The sequence below is a fragment of the Oryzias melastigma genome, linkage group LG1, assembly GCF_002922805.2.
Source record: "Oryzias melastigma strain HK-1 linkage group LG1, ASM292280v2, whole genome shotgun sequence".
Lineage (NCBI taxonomy): Eukaryota > Metazoa > Chordata > Actinopteri > Beloniformes > Adrianichthyidae > Oryzias > Oryzias melastigma.
Genome location: NC_050512.1, coordinates 22,716,844 through 22,740,650, shown reverse-complemented (window position 1 = coordinate 22,740,650; position 23,807 = coordinate 22,716,844). Strand labels below are relative to the sequence as shown.

Below are 23,807 nucleotides of genomic sequence, written 5' to 3'. Positions count from 1 at the left end.
TAATGGACAATTTCTCACTTTTTCTCCCCAACCAGAAACTTTCATTTTACATCGAAAACTTTGCATAATTGTTATTGACTAATATAAAATACTAGTCTGTTTAATTTTTTTTTTAATTTCTTAATGAAAGCAGTTAAAAATAAATATAAACTGTTGCTTTAATCAGACTTCCGGTACAGTTAGTTCTGTGAATTACAGAAAGTGTCGTGAAACATTTTACTGTGAAAGTAACAAAAACAGGAACATCGTAACTTCCTGGAAGCGGCTATTAATTACTGAACTAATTTGGCAACAAATGCGACTTTTCTTTTACCCCGCTCGGTAAATTTCTTGTATATTACGATAGTTTTAAAATTATTTAGCTATTTTTTTTATTTTAAATTGAATACCGAACAACAGAGACAATAGTAAGTGTCGAAAGACGTTGTGTTTAGATCTAAATAGGCCGTAGTATCACAGCCCGAACCTACAGAGGAGAAATGTCGTACTACGGTGACAGGTCTCACCTGCAGCGCCGTCCTGCCAAACTCATTCCGGGTATCGGGATGCACCCTGCATTCCTCCAGGATCCGCTGCACCTCGCTGGCATTCCCTTTGGCTGCCGCCGCCGTCAGCGCTTTACCGGCGTCCATCTGACTGAGGACCATTCTAAACTCCGTTCTTGCCTGTTCAACAGCACACGCACCCCGGTCACCATGAATACCAGCCACCGTTCCGCCATTAGAATACATAAAAGCTCGAGACAGCCGGGACGATAATCGTCGGCTACACCTAGCTAACAACAGCATCCGGCTAATAACGTAACTTGTAGTTTTCACGGTGACGCCATGTTACGTGACTGTAAGCGTACTGTTTTTGACTTGGTTATTTGGGCTAATAAAACGGGAAAAAATGTCCAAATGTATATTTTTATGGAGAAACTCTTCAGACGCTTAAGTCACGTCGACAGAGCGTTATAAAGAATTAACAAACAAGCTAAAAGCTAACCGTAAAACCGAGCTCTTTAATCCTACCTTCGTCAATACGTTACTATCCGAATCCTCGATGAGAATTATCAGCCCGCCGACGCCGTAGTCCGGTAATTTTTTAGATAAAATTCAAAATGGAAGAGTTTATAAACATTGATAAATACATTTGCGCGCTGAGATCCAAACAGTAGTGCATCTAAGCCGACAATTTACAAACATTGGAGAGTAGATATGCTGGCCAATCACAGGTGGCCCAATAGGCGTTGTTCACCCATATATGGTAAAAGAGGAGTGGTTACAACTCTGTTACTACGTTGTCACTGTGGTAACAGCTGGGATTGACCAATCAGAACGCGAAGCGAAGAAAGCGGGCGATTCGTATTCGTTTGTTTCTTCAGTCCATTCACATTTCCACGCTTTGGTTGTATTTCTTCACAACAGAGTGTGGAAAAAAGGCGGGTTCATGTTTTTTCATTTTAGGCGGAATTTGCCGGCACTGATTGCACGGTGGTGAACCGCCCGATGACTGAAAAAATCAGCCTTTAAAGTATTCAACTCACAAAGAAACAGGTGCAAACACAAGCAAGATGTTTTAAAGGGAATAATCTTATTTCAATAATTGTGAAAAGATCTGAAAAAAGTGACAATAAAATCAAATTGCTGGCAGATTTCATAAAACAAAGTTAAAATACAGAAAAATAGGTCAATAAATGAAATTCTTCAGGTGCAGGTAAACAATTCATTGTGTTCTTCTGGAAGTCCTGGAGATGAAGCATCTTGCAAGCTTTACTTAGACATTTGTTCTCAACTGGTAATCTATATAAAAAAACAACAGATGCAAGATATTTAAAATAAAATAGCATATGTTAAACAAATAGCTACACAATTATTTATAGTTTACCTCCACTCTGGGTTATATAGCGCACCCAGGGTAAAGCCTGGTAGCCACTTTTTTCAATGATTTTCATATACCGAACCTAAAAAACAAGATATGCGAAGCTAAATGACATATTTTACTAGAAATTATACAGATACAAAGACAAAAAATCTCAAATGTTTTAAAAACTATTTAAAATTAGCTAATCGGCTTAATCAATATAGTAAACACTAGAAAGCGGACATACCTGAATTCCAGAGACTGTGAAGTATGGGATTTCAAATTTAACAGTTATGGGAGGTTTGCCTTCCAGCTCGTCATTTTCAACACTGGGCAACCCAAAGTGCGCTCTCATGAGAAACTCTTTCCCTCCCTAAATGGTTGCATATAGAAAAGGACAACAAAAATATATATATAATTAAGTAGAGACTATTTTAAACGAATAAAATGCTAACTTTATTCCATTGTGTGTTTCTCACAGGAAAAGACTTGATGGTCCAAAGCACCAGGTCCTTCTCAGGCACATACTTAGCATTCCCTGTGCTGGTTTTGAACTTCGGAGAGTCGGCATCACTGGGGACAGGGACCCGAATCTCCACATTATTTGCCACAGATTGCTTTTTAAACTGCCCCTTTGCCTAAAAACACAGCACAAAAGGCACTTGGTGAAGTTATCCCTAGTTTTGTACATCTTGATAAAACTGCAACATTGGAAAAGTCTAAAACATGACTAAGACAGGAACAAAATTTGTGAGAGAAGACTGATAAAATGTTAACTTAATTCAATCTTACTTTCAATTTAAAAATGTACATTTTCATATAAAAATAGAACAGGCTAGAGTCATTGTAAAATGCTATGCAACATAAAATGTTAAGTGTCAAGCAGGTTAAGTTTCTAAAAGCTATAAATATGAAATAAACTTTCAACACTTTAAGAAAAACTAAATATAATGTAGATTTTGTTACTAGATAACTCAATTATTACAATTTAAAACCAAACTATTTTTGATTTTCAAAACAACTTGCTATTTATTTTTGTCTGGATTTTTAATTTCATTTATTTTTAATGTTATTTTTGACACAGCAATGTTGTAAATGTGTTTTGTAACTGACAAATAAGCACAAGCTCACAGTTCACAACTGGAGAAAACAAGCCCACATTATTAACCCTCCACCAACAAGCATAGATTCTGAAATAAATCGTTTTAACTGACATTGAGTTCAATTTTCTTTTAAAATAGGTTTGTAATTAGTCTTAAACAAACAGTAAAGTACCTTAACCATGATTTCCACTCTACTGTGGGAAAATTTTTCTATCACCGATTCAATCCATATCAATGGTTTCACCTGCAAAACATACAAGAAATCTGTTATTTGTTGAAATAAAAAAAGATTAGTTAAATAATTTCATTTTCAAAGAGGTGGACCTTACATGAGTATTGATGCGATAAGACATCAGTTCAGACTCTCCATCTGGAGGAATGAAGGAGATTGTTCGATCGCTCTCAAAGCGTGACAGACGCACGCACTGATGGAACTTCACATCCTCCATCATGACCGTTTTCCCCTTGTCACCTGAGCACAAAACACACAAAATGAAGAGTGATGCCATTCAGTTTCCTGCTAGAAAACAGACGTAAAAAGGAAATTGGCGTACGTCCACTGAGAGCAAAGAGAACGCGATCGTTGAGACCGAGACGCAGTTCGGGCATCCCAGACAGCATGGTCTTCAGCTTGATGCTGCCCACAATATCGCTGCTCATCACACTGCCATTGGCATTCACCTTAAAGAGAAATAAAGAAGCAATGATGAATTCAATAAAAGTCAACCTATTTTAGTCTATTCAAATAAAAATATATTTAAAATCAAATATTTTGTTGCTCTTACTAAAAGTTCATTTAGTAATAAATAGATGCAACATGTTTATAGTTTCAAAAGCACAAAACAAAAAGTATTTTAGGGACCCCACATTATGCGTAACTCTACCTTGAAAATTACAAGAGCTTGGGAAGTAGTAAGGAATTTTTTTCCCCATTACAAAAGGCTTTTTGGCTACTCAGATATTTTTCATAAATGTAAATTGTGTTTAGGTGTTCCTGTTGCACGAGTCAAAGCAAAAGCTTTGACTTGTTTTGACATTAAAGCTTCTGACAACAGGTTGTAATCTGATGCCATTTTAAACCGCCGGATTTCTCTTTTCCTCTCCCCGGCTCATATTTGCATCAGTCTTTTGATGTTTACGACGTTGGTACGATCACAAAGCGATGAGAGCGTCTCGTGCAGACAATTGTTTGAAAAAGAAGCTGCACAGACTCCAATCACTGATCTTCCAAACCAACACTCCTTTTGAACAATGGCTGCCCCACATCTGCTTCCAGAATCTGCTGCTTTCACTGAACTGGTTTTTCTCCAAACCAGTGAAATGTTGCCCACACTGCTGGCTGCAGCACAGGCAACATAGATCCAGCGCCGGGATTAGTGTTTGGCATCAACGAAGGATTATAATGAAAGCTTTTCCTCTGAGAATTTCTTTTAAAAAGGTTTAATCCATACATATGAGGCTACACAAAGGACCAGTGGATAGAAGGTCATTTTTATTAGCTGTCTCAAGTATTTTTAGGCTCTCAGGTATTTTTGTGGGAGAATCAATGGCACAAAAATATATAAAAAAAATCAAAAACATTCAATTTTTACCAATGATAAACTGCAAAAAACAGATTTAATTGTAAAATGTTCACTACAGGCAGGCAAATATATAATGTTACTGTATTGACTAAAAATATATGATAAATATACATTTCTAACATATGCAAATTGGATTCTGAAGGCAAAAATAAAGTCTAACGTTGAACAATCATAATAACTTTTGTGAATTCTGGGTACAAAGTTCCTAAAATGAGCAATTAAATGAGATGATGCAAAGTGAGTTTTGTTGGGTTTACCTGCTAATTGAAAAACAAACAAAAAAAAGGCCATTTTATATATATATGTACATACATACGTACATACGGGAAGTTGCTTCCCTCTGACACACTTCCTCCTGTGGTCATTTGAGGAACTGCACAATAAATTAATTTTAGATTCTCTTTTAGTTCAGAAACAAAATGTGGGGACTTGACATAAAACAGATTCAGACAACAATCGTCTTTATATAAAGTGTTCCCTATATTTCGCGGGTACCCTTTCACTGTCTGTTTTTAAACTGCGCAGTCTGTTCTGCGCCCTGATTGGCCATTGACCTTGTCAACCTTGTCCCCTGTACAGAATGTGCGCAGCTTGCCACCTAAGATCAGATCTTTGTTTTCATTCTACAATACGGTGAGGGTTTTATAGTATTAGAACGTTTTGAATTCAACTTCTCCTATCTTCACCTATCGCTGTTTATTTTTAGAACCTCCACGATAAATGAGGGAACGCTGTATTGACTCTATGCGTTGCATATGAGATTACTCTTTAAACCAAAATAAAGTGAGCAGATCTTTATCCTTGAACATACCAGTACATTGATGGACTCTATGACGTCAATGAAGACCTCGTTCTTCTTGTATTTGATCCCCTCTGACCGCCAGGAGACGGCGTTGGTCACAGTGGTCGGCACTTTGGTCTTTGCCACCTCCAATTTGGCTCCCTCCTGTGTGATGTATCTGCAAAAAAAGGGCCAAGAGATGAAGTTCTGTGGAGGAACATCACTTACATGGCTGTCCATGAAACTCACTCCTGTAGGATTTTGCTGTCAGTAGTCTGAGGGAATCCAAAGTCCATCAGCTCATCCAGAAGCTCGTAGACGACCACGAAATTATCCTGAATGCTCTCCTCCTCCAGTTCTTTGAAATACTCCGTAAAAACCTGCATCACACAAACATCCTTTATCTGTTGGAGCTTTTGTTTTGGATAGACACCAAGATTTTTCAGTGAACTTTTACCTGCTTTGTAGAAAATGACTAATCTATCAAACCGGTCTAGAAGATGATACAAAGTTTAACTCACCTCAACCAGTTTGTAAAGAAATGAGTAAACAAGGGAGGCGTTTGAGTTCTTGTTCGTAGTGGCCACAACTGTACACAGTTTGAGTCAAGGTCGGTTAACAACAGCCCGATCACAGACAGGTGATGAAATCAGCTCCTCACAGTTCTGCTCCTCTGCAGCTAACGCTATTTTAATGTTTACAAAGCAGAGTATGAGGATACGGTACAAGTTGCTGTGTTTGATCCACATGAAGTGCACGTTGCCGCGTGTAATCACGGGACAGATCATTCCTTCTTCTTCCTGCTGCATGAGCAAAGGCATGAAGTGGTCGATGTCTGCCATGTTCACATCGCCTTTGTAGTTCCGACATATCAGCACCTGAGCAGGAAGCAGAAAAGCACAAAGCATTGTTGGTTGAGGAAAAAAGACATTTATGATAAGACGTGTTAGTTTTATTGCTATTATTCTATTATGTAGATATATTTTTCCTTGTAAAAAAAAGTCATAAAAATTACTAGCTGGATGACTACCAGCTGACATATCTAAACAAAATTGTATTTTTGAGTCCTAAACTTTAAACCTGGGACGTCCCGGGCACTCTCTCTCCCTTTGCCTTTGGCACCCTGGTCTGAGGTGCACGAGATAAATTCACTGAAAACCACTTTTTTCAAAATGCTGACTTTTCTGATTGCTTTCTCTCCATAGCAACCATTTTAGTTTTTGGTCACCTGGGAGTGACGAACAGGTCTATGTACATTTCAGAAGAATTGGGAAAAGTAAACTTTTTAAATTTCCTTGGCAACGGATTTGTTTTTGTCAACCCAAATTCCTAACACATTCATATCATTTGCTATATAATTTTGTTCAGCTTGAGTCAAAAAATGTCAGATCAACAGAGAAAGGCCACTTTTGCGTGCTCGCCATGCTAATGCCGATAAACATCTACAAATTAAAGCCAACATTTGTTCCTATAAGTAGCTTTCCCGTGATGCTCAAGGAGTTACGAGGGGATGGAGGAAAATCCCTAGGAGTTTTAGGGTGTATTCAGACTGGAAAAGTCTGATTGTCAGGATCTAATCAGCTTAATTTAGTCCGGATCGAGACCGGAACCTTGCATATGGACTCCATTCAGACTTCTGTCAAGGGGACTTTCCTGTTCTGGACAAAAACTTGTAAACAAAATCACGTGACTAAAGATCTCTTCTGGCATTGGCCAGGAATTACGAGGGTGAGACAAAGCAATGAGATAAAGAATAATGGAAGTTGCAAGCTTTTTAGTTTACTTATTCAAACTTCATAATTCACTGATCACTTTTGAATGTCTGTATTAACCTTAACATGCTTTAAGATGGTTACTGAGGAGACATTAGCTAAGAAGGTACGCTCAGAAGTGTTTATGACATCTAAATTGTCAGGAAAACAGTTTTAGAAGCAATGTGTATCACAATAAAAGTTGTTTTAACAAGCATGCATTCATACGACCACATTTTAATGAGTTGCTCTTGCATCGCTGCTCCATGTTTGACCGTGGCTCTGCGTTTACGACTCATAAAGCCCGGCTACGGTGGCCGTTTTGGTTCACTCATTCCACTTTGAGCATGGAGCCTATTCTGGCTGAGGAAACTCAGTTAACTGGAGCTCAGTCTGATTGGAAATGGACCACCTCAAAAGATGGTTCGAGAGCAGTTCCTGGACTATGGTCTTGTTAGAAATATTCAAACGGAAAATTTGAAAGTATTAAAATGTGTTTTTTTTACCTCTTCGTGAGGTCAAATATCAACAAAACTTTACCTGTGGAGCAGACTCTTTTGAAATATTCTTTTTTTGAGCGTCATTAGTGATCTTGGCCCCTGCATGTTCAAAATTCATTTATAATGGACTGGTGTGTGCAAATTTCTGCAAGTTTTTGAGTTTGTGGCGAGGGATACATTTACACTCAAAGAAAGAATTGTACCAACTACATGGTTCTTGTAGTTTAGGATTGCTTTGGGTCATAATAATCTGGTCAAAGTCTTAAAAAGCGAAGCATCATTTCAACTTTCCACCTTAATCATCATTTAAACCATGGTGCAGCTTCCTTTTGTTTCGAGAACAATGGCTTTCAAATTCTACAACAATCCCAGATCCATATGCAAAGCAACTTGAACCGGACACCTGCCTCCCCCACGCAGCAGCAGAACTGAAACCTGCTGCAGGTCTCTGAGAGACTGGAGAAACGCTCCAAGAGGATCGAGTGACACACGACCGCTTCAACTTGGCGTCAGACGCCCCTTTAACACACACGATCTTTTTTAAGCCTTTGTCAGACTCCCACCCATCCTCACAGACACCCTGCAGATGCTGCGCAAGCTGCGCACCTCGTCTGCGCCTCTGAGCAGCCGCCGCTAAAACCGGAAGTGGAGAGAAGCCGTGAATGAATTATGATCCTTCATTAAATGTTAACGAACACATTAATGTTTAACGACTTATTCGGTCCAAAAGTCGCTGAAAAAATAAATAATTATATACAGGTAAATGTGCGCGTGCTCCGGTGAAACAAGAGTAATAACCCCCCGGTGATGATCTTTACCTTCCCCTTCAGGTCCAACACAAAAATAGCAGAGGCAGACATCGTGCTCGAACCTGCAACTCTTCACTAAAGCTCACAACTTTCAGCTGACGGCGGTTCCGACTTCCGGTGTTGTTATCAAAACCCAGAGAGAAACATGAGCGGGAGCGCAGTCCACCGAGGAAGGTTTTTTTTTCCTCTTCTGGGTCTACCGTGACGTGGTCACGCAGGTGAAACATTAACCTGCTCACCTGAGCGCGTGGACCTCCGGAGGCTGTACTGAACGATTTCACCACAAGAGGGCGCCATCGACGTAGAGTTAAAACAACAGGTGCACTACCGTACGACTATGGAGCCCTGGATATGACTGCAAAAAAGAATCAATTGCTCCCTCAAATTTGTAATTTGTGGCAAAAAATAGTATTTTGTATGCACAAATGACCGATTTATAAGTGTGTTATGGACACAAATGAGGATTTTGTGTGACAAAATATTATTTGATCCTGCTAAATTAGTATTTTGTGCGAACACATAAGCATTTTGTGAACAAACTAGTATTTTGTGGACACAAATGATTTTTGTGGGTGCAAATTAATATTTTCGTGGGTACAAATAAGTATTTTGTGCTTAGATTTCAGTATTTTTTGCGCATCAATTTGAATTTTTATTGCCACAAGTTAGTATTCAACACACAAATTACCATTTTAGTAGAATTTTGTGCATACTAATGGTACAAATTTGTATTTGTGTGTAAAAATTAGCATTTTGTGGGTAAGAATGAGCATTTTGTGTGTTCAAATTAGGATTTTGTGTGGACAAATTAGTATCCTGTGCATAAAAACAGCATCTTGTGCACACACATTTTTATTTTGTCTGTTAAAATTGGTGTTTGCGTCTAAAAATTAGCTATTTGATTGTACAAACTGGCATTTTATGCATAATTGTGTGCAAATTAGCTTTTTGTGCACACAAAATAATATTTTGTGGACAACATTTGCAATTTTGTGTGCTCAGATTTGTATTTTTGCATAAAAAGAGGCATTTTGTGTGTAAAAAATTAGCATTATATGTGTACAAATTAATGTATTGTGCAAAAAAAGCATTCTGTGCATACAAATTTGTATTTTGGGGGCATAAATAAAACTAAATTCAAAAATTAATATTATACCACAACACGCATCAAAACACAGGGAACAAATGCTGACTTTGGTGGAATCTAAAACCATCAAATAATTAGTTGATCAAAACGATTTTTAAATTCAAGTAAAATATTGCCAAACCAATCAAATAAAAAGTTGTCATTATTGTTGGTATTAGATTAAAAACTTTATCGCTTTTAAAATTAAAACAAATTTCAGTCCTAAATGGTGTAAAACAAAAAGCAAGTGAGAGGAAACAGACAGAGCAGTCGCTTTAAATCACTTGTTTGTGTTTTAAATGTAATTACACTTTTGGATTTTAATTAAGGAGGACTGCATGACTATAAGCATAGCTGATAGAAAAAAGAGAAAATGTCTCAAGATAGATTTATGAAGTTTTATTCCATTCAAAAGCTACAAAATGATATTATCAACACATGTAATTAAGTTTTACATTTTACTGAAATCAGGCTTCAGATCAATTTTAGTCCTCAGCCTAAAGGATCTGACTTTATAGAGCTTAACAAATATTTACTGCCCACATGAAAAGGGGAACTTGTGTAGCCATAAATGCTGTGGGCCTCTCAGCGAGGCTTTATGCCCCATGTCTCAGTCTGTACGCTTCTTATCAGCTCTGAGCAGGAAAACAGTGACTCACAAAAGTACACATCCTGAGGTGAGCAAATGTGTGTCTGCAGAAAAGCAGATGGGGATCAGTCTTTTCCAGCATCTCACTCCCTTTGTCCATTCTGTGTGATGCTCTTATCTGAGCGGCACTCTTTGCCTTTGGGCTGTAAAGGAGGGAGTGGCCTCTCATGTAGACTGAGCTCACACTGGATATGAGCCTCAATGTACCAACAAATAAATACTGTTGTTTTCTAACTTTACACAAAAAATGTAACCTAGGGACAATTTAAGATGTTGTGGCTGGGAATATTAAACAAAATTTACTCTTGATTAACAGAGAAAATCTGTGTTTTTTTTAATAGTCCTTCAAAAACGAGAAAAAAACTTGAATGTTTGATCTTTTTTTCAGTTATGAGCTAAAAAAAAGAAATGTGTTAAAAGGAAATATCTATAAGACACTTCATAACATCTAATATTCTAAATTTTCCACATTTCCCATCTCATTAATTACGTATTTACTAGTGTAAACACATTTTTCTGCAGAATCTCCTTAAATGCTGTAACATTAAACAGAATCCGGGTTTTCATTAAATTCTGTTTAATAAAAATTGTGTTTTTAACATGTTCTTGTAGCATAAGGATTAAAACTGTGTTTTTGAGTATTTATTTATTCAAGTTGTGGTGAATCAGGAGCAGCTGAAAAATTGCAGTTTGATAAAGCTCGTATTTGTGACGTAGAAAACACAACAGGTGGGCCACAAGCTTCCTGCTCCACTCCATTCTGATGTATCCAATTGAAAATTACTACGATAGATCCACGAACGTCTTTGTTTTTCTCGTCTGAGTCAACATCTTGTTCAAATCTGTACAGCTGGATAGCTTCAATACCGCTTATTGGGGTTGTGAGGGGCTGTAAGCTAGGGAGAGAGTGTGTAAATAAAGGGATGATGGGAAATGAGGGTACTCCGCTCGAACAATCCTTCCCACAACTCAGAGGCTAATTTGATGCTACTCAGGAGAAAACATGTCCTAGAAAATTGCTTTTTTTATTTTTAATTTGCCTACAAAAGGCATAATCATTAGAAAAGCCCACAGAGAACATTTTAAAATACATCAACAGATGATTGGAGTGGGACTTTTAAAGAGTTCATGAATTATTTAATCTGAATTTCAAGCAAAAGTTAACAAACTTACTGTTTTACAGGAAAAGGGGCTTTGATAAGAGAATAGAAAAGCACAATCCTCAGTGAGTGCTGAAGACGCTTCATGAGGTAACGGGTTTCTCAAAACATCTCCGTATCTTTGTGAGTTGGGTTTGTTACACGATATGTAATATAATATCCCCGCATTGTGGGAGACGCTGCACCACTGCATCTGGTGTGTGTGTGGACTGAGAAGACGAGTCCAGATCTCAGTGGGGTTTTCAGACGTTTTCAGAGAACATCTGCAGTTGTGTGGGAAATTGTCATCCAGCTGAGCAGCTTTTGTGTTTTCTCAAATTCTGACAAAGAATAATCTAATCCAAATAAACCTTTGACTGTTTTCCTTCACAGTATGGCCTGATTCCTCTAACGCCCTCACAGGAATCTTTGCCCCTCAGGCTGTCCAGGTGAGACTTTTGCATCTCATCAGGGGCTTTTTGGTGATGCTGCTGGATACCTGACAGGGGAGTATCCGTCCATCTACACCTTATCTCCTCCCTGCTATTGGTTTCCGAGGACACTCCCACTTTGCTTACATCAAGTGGTGTGAGATGCAGCTCCTCCCTGTTTTCCTCCACCCGGCCAATCGGACGCCAGCATGCATATGTAAACGATGAGGAGAGGATGTGAATGACAGCCGGCAGAGCAGGTAACAGGTGCCTCCTGAGACCAGGATGCATCTGCCTTTTGTCTCATGGGCTGTGCCAGAGAAAAAAAAACAAACAAACTAAAAAAGACTTTGAGATTTGTTCTCGCTGTCCAAACAGCTGTAGTTTTTATAGCGTTTTTCAGGAATGGACAAACGTTCAGCCTTGATCAGGTGTGATGGGCGTGGAGCCCTGGAATGTGGATGCAGAACTTGATGAACAGCATACCTCAGCTTCCGTGTTGAAAAAGATTGCGATGGCACATCGTGTCCCTAAACAAGACCGGTCTGTTCCTTCAAACCCCCCCCCCCCACACACACACATGTATTCACACTCTGGAGGGAAATGATGCATTTATGGGTGGCCCTTCATGTTCTTGCCCCTGATGCTTCACTTTCTGTTTCCCTTTTAGGCTGATTTATTCTCAGAATTGATCCTAAAACTTAGTTTTAGTTCCTTTACCCCTAAAGGTTAAAAGGCTTCCTGATCTAGATGTAGACTAGATATAATCTACAAAACTGAACAGGGCTCTGGCAGTCTGCACTGTTGTGTCACAACAGAAAGTTTTCCACAGAACTCGAACTTGTTTACAGACTCAGGAGGGATTTCTGTTCACGACTGACCTAAGACACAGCTGGAACAGACTCTTCTGACCCCGAAGGAAGAACATTTGAAATCATCTGAGTAAATCAGAATGAATTCTGATTTAAAAAACACAGGTTAGGATAAAAAAGGTGATAAGTTAAATGAATGGTCTCTCTCATTCCTGTGCTGGAGCTAGATCCGCCCTGCTTCCTTCATAACCTCCTCTCTGCAGAAAGCCTGACTGATAAGTCTCCAGAAGTTGACATGAATGATGCAGGATCTTAATCAGATTAGTGAGATGAGTTTTCTGGTTCTTTGTTTTTTAAGATAAAGGTTGTTTTTGGTGACTACTACAAATGGAGATTTCCTTCCACTTTGAATGAATTTGGGCTTATTTTCATCGTAGGTGTACCTCAACAATAAGAGACAAAATGAGAAGTTCATCAAGTTCTGCATCCACATTCCAGGGCTCCACGCTCATCACATTGTCTGATTTTTTAAATAATTTATTTACATATTATGGTGGAAAATAAATATTTGGTAACTGTTGGGGGGTTTTCTTATCAAAAGGTATCACTCATTCTGGAACCACACTAAGAATCAAGCAAGTTTGTCTTGTCAGCTTCTGCAGAAGGAGAGCGAGTCTGTACCAGCATGAGGCTGACACAGGAACTCTGACCTTTCAACAGCAGACAGTATGGTTTTATTACACACAAGACAGGATTGTGAGTCAGGGGGATTCTCTAAACCTATGATAAAAAACTACAGAATTCTATCAGTCACCTACAAACAAGGACGATTCTAACCGACAGCCCCAAAACATCACTGCTCTGGAGGAGATCTGCATGGAGGAATGGACCAAAATACCAGCAACAGTTTGTGAAAACCTATTTAAGACTTACAGAAAACATTGAGTGCTGTCACTGCCAACAAATGATATAGAACAAATCAGTGAGTTGAACTTATTTTTTTTACCATAATTTACTAATAAATTAATTAAAAATCAGATTTTTCTTGGATTTTTTCCTCATTTTATGTCTTATAGTTGAGGTATAAATTTGATGAAAATTACAGGCCTCTCTCATCTTTTTAAGTTGGAAAACTAAATAATCTATTTTTTGCCCCTCTGTATGTCTTTAGTGGATTTATTACAAATTTAGACTTCAGGATTTAAATACTCATAATTATTATGTAATCATGTAAAGGGTAAATAACAAAATACTGATCTGCTGAGAGAAATCTAATTTAGTAAAATCATAAAACCAGCATTCAATAAGCAGAGAAACAACTTTACAGTTTGATTCTTGTATTCAAAAAGGATCCATCAAACAAAAACAAAACATGCAGTGCAAATCAAAAACCGGTTTACTGGGCATCTACCCAGCAAACCTCAACATTCATTTTGCGGTGAAGGAGAGCAAACGTCTCTAAAATACATTTTTTTTCTTAATTCCACATAAAAAAAAACAATTATCTCAATAACAGAAACAAAGAACAAAGGAAGAATAAATTATTAAAGGCAAAAAGGAAGGGTTTGAGTTGTGAAAGAGTCAGACACAACTCAGTGTTTGAAGGCTTCATTAAGGCAACTTAAATAACAACTGCATGATATACAGTACTGGGTGAACTGGCTCGTCAGGAAAACAAAACCCCAGCTTTTATTTTGAAAAATATGCATTATATTACCATCTACATTCAAGAACTTTGCATAAATAAATAAAAGAATCTTAAAGATATTTACATGTTTGATTAAACTTGCACATGTAAAAAACTGAAATAATCCAGAAAAGAATTTTTACAAAAACATTTACAGAAACTATTTACAGTTTTTAGGAAGTAATAGATCTTCACACTAGATAGAAACATTTTCTTCATTTGGGTTAAACTCAGCAGCTTCTTTACGTAAAATGTAAACTGTTTGTGACAATGAAAACATTCATAAAATAACATATTGTATTTAAGACACAATATTGAGACTAAAAATGAAAGGAGTCAAGCACATGTGCAACCCTGATCTCAGAGTGAGCAAAAGCCACAGTGGCTTTGGAAAAAGGCAGAGAAGTTTTGTGCAAAGCTTCACCCGTGAGGCTGGAAGGCACACATGAGCATTACGAGAGCACGTGTCAAAGGAAAGGCTTTTGCAAGAAGCATGTGTATCTCAGCAAGAACATTTCTACATTCCTCAAATAGCGTGGACAGCTTCTGATGGTAATCCTTCATTGGAAGCTGTGAAGTAGTTCTGCTTCATTCTGCCATGCTGGGAGCTCAGACGAGGCAGACGTGAACAGCACAGTGCTGCGGTCGGAGAGAAAGGGCAGAGCAGCAAGGTGTTTCCCCCAGAGGGAGGGAAAATCTTTCAGTTTATGCCAAGTCCATGTCCTCCATGTTCACCACTTGTTTCTGTAAAGGAAGTAACACAGAGTGAGAAAAGCTGCAAAAAAAGTGCAATCGATTGTAATGAATAAATAAAAAAAGGATGCTACCGGAGGATAAACGAAGCCGTCGGAGCCGTTCCTGCAGATGTGCACCTCGTCCTCTGTGGTTTTCTGGTACACGGGGTTGTCAAAGTGGATGCTGTTGGTGTTCTTCACACGCCAGCGCCTCCACAGAAACAAAGCTCCCATAGCTAACAGGGACACCAACACTGCAGAGGGTCAAAAACACAGTTTTTGTTTAGATCAGTGAGAATAGATAAAATGAAGAATGAAAAATGTCTAAAAGCTGAACTTACTGATCGACAGCACAACAAAGAGAGTAGAAGTGTGAGATGTTGGGGCTTCTGCAGGAGTCACGAACTGTCTGTTTCCTGAAAGTATCAACATTATGATGTTTTTTTCAGGTTGATAGATAAGTTATAATCAAAAAGTTATTCTTGCAGGTTTTGCTTACCTTGGGCATTGGCGGCTGGCTCCTGTGTGTTCTGCACAGATGAGGTAGATGCAGGTTCTTTGTTAGCGACGGTGGTGGTTGAGGTCATTTTAACAGTGACGGGTTTGGTGGGGGTCGCAGTTGAGACTGGATTTCTGTTTTTGTCACCTGACCCTTTTGGAAAACAATATAAAGGCTGTAATCAACATGTAATGTGACCTAACTCATCTTTTTTTAATATATATGTGCTGCAGACATTTACCTCCCACACACGACTTCATATCAGCACCCAGGCTCATGCCGTCAGGACAGGCACAGCTGTACTTAGGAGAGCTCTGGTTGGCTTGAGGAGCCGGGAGACACAGAAATTCACAGCCGTTTTTCCCGCTGTTGCTTTCTGTGCACCAGTTGATGCCTAAAACACACACATAAAGAGAGGCTGTTAAGCAAAGCTTCTCTCGCAGAGCGGAACCTGAGAATCTGAGCAACTGTACTTACTGATGGGCTGCTTGAGGTTGTCGTAGAGGATGATGTCCTCCGGATGATCCAGGTCTCCAGCGATCTGGGTGAGGTCTCTTCCTGTCAGGCGACTGGCGCTGTAAATGCCCCGCAAACCAGTGTCTGTCCAAAACACCTTATCCTGTTCAGAGCAAGTTTAATGATGAGTCATGAGAAAAAGCTGTAATTAACAGTATAACACCCGTATACGGTTTAATCTATGTAGTTTTAGTATTTGTTTTGTGAAGCAATTTGTTATAAAAGAAAAATCAGCTATTAAAAACACATGTATGATCATAAAAATAAGGTCTTTAAATCTGTAAAAAAAAAAAAAAAACTTTAAAATTATGTCACATGTAGAGTTTATTTTTGTCCCTGCTGGCCTTCCATGAAAGAACAAAACTGTGGAAACCATAAGATTACCATGGCAACTTGTTCCATTACACTTCTAAACTAAGATGTTTGATGGTAGAAGCACTTACCTCAAAGACGGTCAGTGAAAAAGGATGGGAGTGCTCTTGGTTGAGAACAAGAATCCTGTGTCTGGTTTCTCCATTCACATCAACGCTGGAGAGAGTGTGCAGTTTGGAGTCCACCCAGTACAGACGCTGATTGAGCATGTCTGTCCAGAGAGCACAAACCTGATTATCATGCTCCAGGGTATGGAGTTTATTTAGTTCTATTAGCTCACGCTTACCGAGAGTGATGCCGTTGGGCCACACGATGTCTTCTGTTACCAGGGCAACACGACCGGCTCCATTCAGACCACACTTCTCGATTTTGGCGTGCTCCCCCCAGTCGCTCCAGTACATGAAGCTGAAAGAGAAGCAAATGAGATGTTTAAAAATCTGATTGGGAATGGGAGTCAGCTGAAAAAAACATGTTGGCTTACTTATTGACTGGGTCTACGGTGATGGCTCTTGGTTTCTCCAGGTTCTCGGTGATCAGGGTTTTTCTCTTGGTGCCGTCGATGCTCGCCACAGAGATCGTCTTCAAAGTGCTGTCAGTCCAGTAGATGTTGCCGTGGATCCAATCTACGGCGATGCCCTCTGGGGCCTCAATCCCACTGTCAATGACTGTGGTGGGGTTGGAGGGGTTGTCATCTAAGTTTGACCTAAACACAAAAGGAAAAAACTTCAGTTTCCCTCCAATTTTTAAGACATTTTTCAATTCCATTTCATACCAGAAAACTTTAAAAGTTTTGTCTACAAAAAGCAGCAAACTCTTTTTTATCTGTTCTGCTCATCAAAAAAGATCAGAATGTTGATACTTGCAAACTGAAATTCTAGCACTGTGAGAACACTACAGATGTAACGCAGAACAGGCAGAAAAAAAACAAAGTCAGCTGTTTCATGTAAAGAAACCCACATTCACTGCAAAGATAGCAACAGAAGCTTTAAGGTGACAAATATAAAGAAAGTTAAAACCTGAGGAATTTACTAAAAATATGTACATTTTTTTGTAAAACATTTTTACCTGAAGATTTTCTTCAGAGACATGTCAGACCAGTAAATCGTCTTCTTAGCCATGTCCATGTCCAAAGCCACGGCGTTTTTCAGCCCATGGATGACCTGGACATACTCGCTGCGGTCCAGCACCATCTTCCTCACATCATGCTTGGTGGTGAAGAACAGGGTGGGGACAATTCCTGCAGAAGAGGGGAGGGGGGGGCTGGTTAGACTTTCACACACGACTATGAACGAGCCACACAGTGAAAAAGGTCCAATCAAGTTGTACCTGATTCGGCTTTGCATGTCTTGCTCACAGGGTCGATCTTGTAGCCAAACTCGCAATCGCACTTGTAGGTGCCAGGCAGGTTGATGCAAATTTGGCTGCATGTGTCAGGTTCGGCACATTCATCAATGTCTGCATAAGGAAATACAGAAAGGTGAGTTGGGATTAATCTTTTTAATCTTAAAAACCACAAACAAAATGAATCTCACCTTCACAGATTCTCTGGTCGGTTTTTAGTTTGTAACCAGGAGGACAGGAGCAGTTGAAGCCGATCTTCAGGTCGTTGCACTGGTCAGAGCAGCCGCCGTTTGCTCTTAAACACTCGTTGATGCCTGCAGAACCAGAAAGACAGGGAGTTTTCTACAGGAAGTCCTGGCAGCAGATTCCTGAAGGTTGACCGGTATCAAGTCGTATTGTCACTCACCACATGTGTTATCAGGCTCATCAGAACCGTCACTGCAGTCTTTCGTCTTGTCACACACCTTCTCCATGCTGATGCACTCCCCGCTGCTACACTTGAACTCAGACGGACCATCGCATGCTTTATAAAGTGGAAAAGAAACATATGATTAAGAACTGGATCCCTTTGGCAGAGTGTGAACAGAAGTTGTGGACGTTTCCAGCACCAAACAACATAAACTTCTTCAGATTTGAATCACCTGTGGAGCAGCCAGTCTCATCACTGCCATCACTACAGTCGCGTACTGAGTTACACTTGAGGCTGTCTTGGATGCAAGAACCATCGCCACACTGGAACTGGCCTTCAGAACAAACAGGGCGACCTGGAGAAAGAAACAAAATGTAAAAACGACACCATGCATTTGCATAACTCACAATATCTGGTTTAGATGTTTAACCTTATATTACCATATGTATCGTTTTTGACACACACATTTCTGACACCCCTATCTCAGTAGAGGGACCCAAACTTTCCTAAAAAACCCATTGGATACAACTTGGCCCACGTTTTATTTCCTGTAGTTTATCATCACTCCACTAGAGGCAGTAGAAGGGCTTTTCTGGCTCATTTCAAAATGGCTGCCTCCACGAAATCGCAAAAACACTTTGGGGCGGGAAAAAGTTTAGCTAAATTTCACGATTTATTGGTAATAATAACTTGTACATTGTTGTTCATTTCTTTTTAAATTACCACCTTCTATTAAAAGAATTAAAAAATACGTAATTCTTTATAATCCAGTTAAAACATGTTGAAATCACATTTGAGACAGTGGGTAAAGAAGGTGCTTTTTCTTTTCTTTTCATGAACACTCATGTCAATATTTTTGCTTCATAAGCTAACATTATTTTTTGAGGATTTCCTCAAAGGGCTAAAAAACACCTTAATTAAAAATAAACAAATATTTGCCGTCAATTCTTTGATGTAGTAGGCCTTACACGGTTAAAAGGACAGAATATGACGGTTTCCATGTGTGGAAAATAGAACTAGGTTGGGCCTAACTTTTCAAAAACGTCCCCAAAATGTCACTGACATTTTTTTTTAAATAATAAAATAGTTCTGAACAAATAATAAATGAACTTACTGCAGTTGAGCTCATCGGATCGATCATTGCAGTCATGGCTGCCGTCGCACCTCCATTTGCCGTGGATGCACTCCCCATTTGCGCACTCAAACTCGTGGACGCCGCATCGCGATGCCGGCTTCTGTCTCCCAACGCAGTTCACCGGCCACTCGTCGGATCCGTCGGCGCAGTCCTCGTCCCCGTCGCAGCGCCACAGGGAGGGCACGCACACAGAGTTGTTGCATTGGAAAGACCCAGGGTTGCAAGTGGGTTTGGAACAGGATTTCTCGTCGGAGCCATCAGAGCAGTCGTTGTCGCTGTCGCAGACGAAGGCGAGGGATATGCACTGGCCGTTTGCACAGCGGAACTCGTCGTTTTTGCATTGTTTTGCAGCTGTGGCAAAAAAAAAGAGAGAATTAGCAAAATGTGGAGAGAAGTTTGGCAAAAGGATTCTAAAGCCCAAATCATCAAACCATCATGTTTATGACTTGTTTAAGAACAAGTGATGCATGAAATAACACAACTTTATTTAGTTTGCACAGAAAAAATAGAGGTAAACCTCCTTCCTGTTGGTCACTGATAATTATTAACTTTTCTTCCTGATGGCGATGTTTGATCCTGTTTGCTATCATCGATCAGAGGAAACAAACCCCCTTTGTGAGTGAAACTTACTGCAGTTTTTCTCGTCTGCTCCGTTGCTACAGTCAGCTTTGCCATCGCAGTGCCAGCTTTTAGGGATGCACTGGTGTATCGGGGCGCCGCAGTTGAACTGTGACGGCAGGCAAGTTTTAGAGGCTGAGGACAGAAACAGGAAGAGTGATGGATTTTTAGAGTTTCCGTATCTGGATTTAAAGCTATGCTGTCAACTTAGTCGAGAACAACATACCACAATTAGAAAGCATTTCGTCCGTCCCGTCGCCGCAGTCGTCTGTTCCATCGCAGATCCACCTGCGGGTGACGCACCTCCCATTCCCACACTTCAGCTGAGAGGAGCTGCATGTGAGCGCGGCGTCTGCACAGAACAAAAAAAGTGTTACACATGAGTTTATCAGCATTTACACTTCACCTGACGAGAAGCTTATCTACATTGTCTTGTGGTAATCAGGTAGTAATGTGAAAATGTGCCAACTCACACAAAGCTAAGATCCTTGTTAGGTTAATGTTCTCTCGGGTTACAACTGTAGTAAAGCTGAGATAAAAGTGTAAAGAAATGTGTTTTACTTGTTTTTTTTTTAGCTAAAATATTGTTATGTGGCTGTCTGGCTTAAATTAGAGCAAAATATGAAGCAACGCAGAGCACAGAGGTTGGGGAAATGATGTGGTCACTTGTTTTTTTTTGCATGACTCATGTATACAAGCTGAAATTTCAGACTCAGGAAGTCCCACTGACAAAGGAAATAAATCTAGTGTAAATTGACTTTTGTTTCTAGAACAAATCTGTTAAAAATAAAACACATGAAAGGTTAAAGATGCAGCTTTGAAACGGGTTTATTTTGAGTTCCTGTACCGAGATGGTCCCACCAAAGTAAGTGCCACGTGATACGAGAAGGTTGGGGGTAAAACAAAAAAAGATGCTTAAAACACTCCCCTGTCACCTAATCAGCTGGAGGCTCGAGACACTGTCAGACTATCCCTTTAAGACAATGGCATGGGAGGAGCTTAACAGAGAGATCACACCACCAGCTGCTGATTGGTCCCCTAGTGACATTCCTCATAACAACAACCCATAGTGACCAAAAGGCAGCAGCTCAGACTCTCAATACAAAGTCATCTCAAGAACTCCAGAGTGACGAAACTCCACAAAACACTAAACAAAAAGACAGGTCAGACCAGATTATAAGGACTTTAAGGGGATTGTGAGAAAAGGGCAAAGTTGCTTCATCAACAATGGACCTACCATTAACTATAGTACCTCCTCTGGCTCCTAATAGAAATGAACAGATTGACTTTTAGGCATACTTTTTTTACTGGAGAAAAATCCTTTCTGTTCCATGGTTGCATTTTTCCAGAAACCACACACCAGCATGAGTCAGAAATGTCTGGAAATAGACCCTAAAGTGGATTTTCCTGGCAGCTGCAACTCAAGACTTACAGTAACAAAAAAAAACTCAAACTGAAAATTTCTTTTCATTTTTCATAAAGAATTTAGGACATGTCAAGGAAACGGTGAGTTGTAAGTCAAAGGATTTGACATCAACTTCATCTGATTGCGTAAAGAGGACAGGAAACTGCTTTCGTTTCATGCTGCTGTTTAGACACTTGCATTTTTTTTAAATGGAAAAAAAAAATTCAAACTCAGTGACTTCAGAGTGTTTTTCCTTCACTTGAAAAACTGCTAAAACAGCAGCAGAGTGCACAGTACCGGTTGAGGCTCACAATGATTCAGCTGAAGTTCATCTCATCGGAAACTGACCACACAGACTGTAATTGGCGAGTTTGTCTAAGCTTCCTTTGTAAGCAAACTTTTTTTTATCACGGCACATGCCTGCAGTAAAAGTACAATAAGCCCCTCTGTAATATTCATATACACAACTGATAGTTATTAAATAACCAGTTTTATTGTTATTGCTCAGTGGCTAGGTTAAAGTTTAATTATGTTAACATGAAGTAATGCGTTTTACGATGAAGTCTTATGACTGGTGGTCTAATATGTGTATTGAGGGTTCCTAACAGCAAAAACCAAAATAAATATTTAATTATTTATCAAAAATTAAATATAATTTGTTAGTTAAAGTATTTCACATTCCTCTTCACACTGTGGCCCTATCAAGCAGCAAACGTATACCTCTACAATCCAAACCATGTGTTCTTGTAACACATTAAACCCATAAATGTGAGAGTGAAGAATAAAAGTGACAGTGGAAAAGTTTCTGAGATGATCCTCCTGGCGCTGAGGTCAGCAAAGCTATCCTAAAATCTGCCGCTTTGTTCTGGCCTTTACGAAGAATGCAGTCACTCCCAAAACCAGGTGTCGCATACACCTCATAGGCAGGTATCTGGACAGGGACACTAGCCTGTGTCTACCAAGAACTCAAATTGATACCTCATGAAGTTAAAATACTTTAGGCTTTTATTTTGTAAAACGTGGGAGTAATCACAATCTTTGACAGAATAATGGAGGCAGAGTAGGTAAACAGCAACTATTGATATTAAATATTAAAGGCTTTCATTGAACTATTATAACCCAATTATTTAATAAAACTAACACAAAATAAAACTAATATACTAAAGTATGGCATATGTTTTATATTAGAATGAAAAAGTATGAGTTAATAATAATAAGTATTATAATTTTTCATAGATTCGTTTTTAGCCATTTTGATCATCAAAAGACAGAAAACAGGCTGCGCAGCATCCCGTGCTTCGCATCCGGCCTGCAGGGAGGAGGAGAAGGCCGCGCCCTCCATGACAACCTTCAGTCAGCCTTTTCTAGCACGCGCCCACTGAAACTCCAAACAAGCCGGTATCGAGTGTGATTGGGTGTTGCCAAGCAACATCTAGCCAAGCTGACCAATCACAGCGCCGTACCCAAGTTCCTTTCATTTCTCAGTGCTGCAAAGCATATTGAGACTTTTTCTTGTCATTAATTTCGACAAAATCGTTTTTAATCGAGAAGAAAACATTTATATAATCTCATTTTAAATAAATATTAAAGAAAAATCAACGATTGGTAAGATTAAAATAATATTTGGTGATAAACCAAAAGAGTTTGTCCCAAACACAACTTCATAGGCGTTAGCTTACATTTTAAAGCTCTAATTAGTAGTATATTTCAAAGCAATTAATAACATTTAACCTTAAACTATTTCAAAGTAAATGTAAGCTTAAATGCTCACCGAGAAGGAGTTAAAAAATATAAATATTTAACAGAATTTCTTACCAGTCAGAGCCAAGCAGTGAATCAGCATCAGCAGACATGACAGTCCGGCGAGTGTCCTCCGCGTGCCAGTCATCTTCTTCCTCTCTGGTGGTCACTTTTTTTCTTTTTAAAGCTGGTTACCGGTACAGAAACAGAAGAGTCGTTCTCTAAAAGGAGAAAAAAACTCCGCTGTGGAAATTCAGGCAGAGAGCCGGGCGTCAAAAACTCCAACTGCCGGCGAAATGACAAGAGAGATCTGCGTCGCATCCGACCATTTGTACGGAGCCTGATAGGGGGGCGGGGCCAGGACAGTGGTGTGATGCTTAGAAGCAGACGTGAATGCACGAGGGGGAGGAGCCAAGAATGGCATCACTTCCAACATCACTCAAACCACTCAGACCTGTGTGACCTGCTCGGTTTGTGTTCAGAATGAATGAATGAATGAATGAAGTGTGGTTAAACAGATATTTGACAAAATTTACATACTAACTTTAAACATATTTACTTCTATGGACACTATTGTGCCACATGTCCTAAGAATTCACACTCAAAAGGTAAATATTAATGAACATATCATAAACACTGACATTGCATTTACTATATTAAACAGGTGCATGCAAATAAAAGAAAACTTGTTCTTCATACCTGTCAAAGTGATTGTAGTTATGTCAGATAAATAGAAATACACTCCAACTACATTTTTATCTACTGTTAAACGGTTCTCAGTGATCTTTTAATTATTATTATGCAGTTTTTTTTTAGCAAAAA

The 23,807-nt window shown here is 39.2% G+C and overlaps 3 protein-coding genes across 3 annotated transcripts in view; all 3 read right to left on the bottom strand.

Moving 5' to 3' along the window:
- Positions 1-1,263, bottom strand: part of cdkn2d (cyclin-dependent kinase inhibitor 2D (p19, inhibits CDK4)) — a 2,946-nt gene extending 1,683 nt beyond the window's left edge. The window contains exons 1-2 of the mRNA XM_024290371.2: positions 1,014-1,263; positions 507-665 (exon numbers count right to left, since the gene is read on the bottom strand). Coding sequence (XP_024146139.1) covers positions 507-647 — 141 coding nt within the window. The 5' untranslated portion in view covers positions 648-665; positions 1,014-1,263. The remainder of the gene's footprint in view (positions 1-506; positions 666-1,013) is intronic.
- Positions 1,264-1,555: 292 nt separating this feature from the next.
- Positions 1,556-8,618, bottom strand: ap1m2 (adaptor related protein complex 1 subunit mu 2). Its single transcript, XM_024289317.2, has 12 exons — positions 8,382-8,618; positions 6,034-6,190; positions 5,834-5,901; positions 5,562-5,692; positions 5,343-5,490; positions 3,503-3,629; positions 3,278-3,420; positions 3,121-3,192; positions 2,325-2,483; positions 2,093-2,218; positions 1,870-1,945; positions 1,556-1,784 (listed from the first exon to the last, which is right to left on the bottom strand). The coding sequence occupies exons 1-12, from the start codon at positions 8,421-8,423 to the stop codon at positions 1,759-1,761; spliced, it is 1,275 nt and encodes a 424-aa protein (XP_024145085.1). The 5' UTR covers positions 8,424-8,618; the 3' UTR covers positions 1,556-1,758.
- A 5,246-nt stretch (positions 8,619-13,864) lies between these two features.
- On the bottom strand, positions 13,865-23,322 carry ldlrb (low density lipoprotein receptor b). Its single transcript, XM_024290134.2, has 18 exons — positions 23,061-23,322; positions 20,067-20,192; positions 19,853-19,975; positions 19,202-19,573; positions 18,320-18,442; positions 18,085-18,201; positions 17,870-17,992; positions 17,664-17,792; positions 17,403-17,574; positions 16,819-17,040; positions 16,624-16,742; positions 16,409-16,548; positions 15,927-16,068; positions 15,691-15,843; positions 15,450-15,602; positions 15,292-15,366; positions 15,044-15,204; positions 13,865-14,960 (listed from the first exon to the last, which is right to left on the bottom strand). The coding sequence occupies exons 1-18, from the start codon at positions 23,131-23,133 to the stop codon at positions 14,922-14,924; spliced, it is 2,562 nt and encodes an 853-aa protein (XP_024145902.1). The 5' UTR covers positions 23,134-23,322; the 3' UTR covers positions 13,865-14,921.
- Between the last annotated feature and the right edge of the window lie 485 nt (positions 23,323-23,807).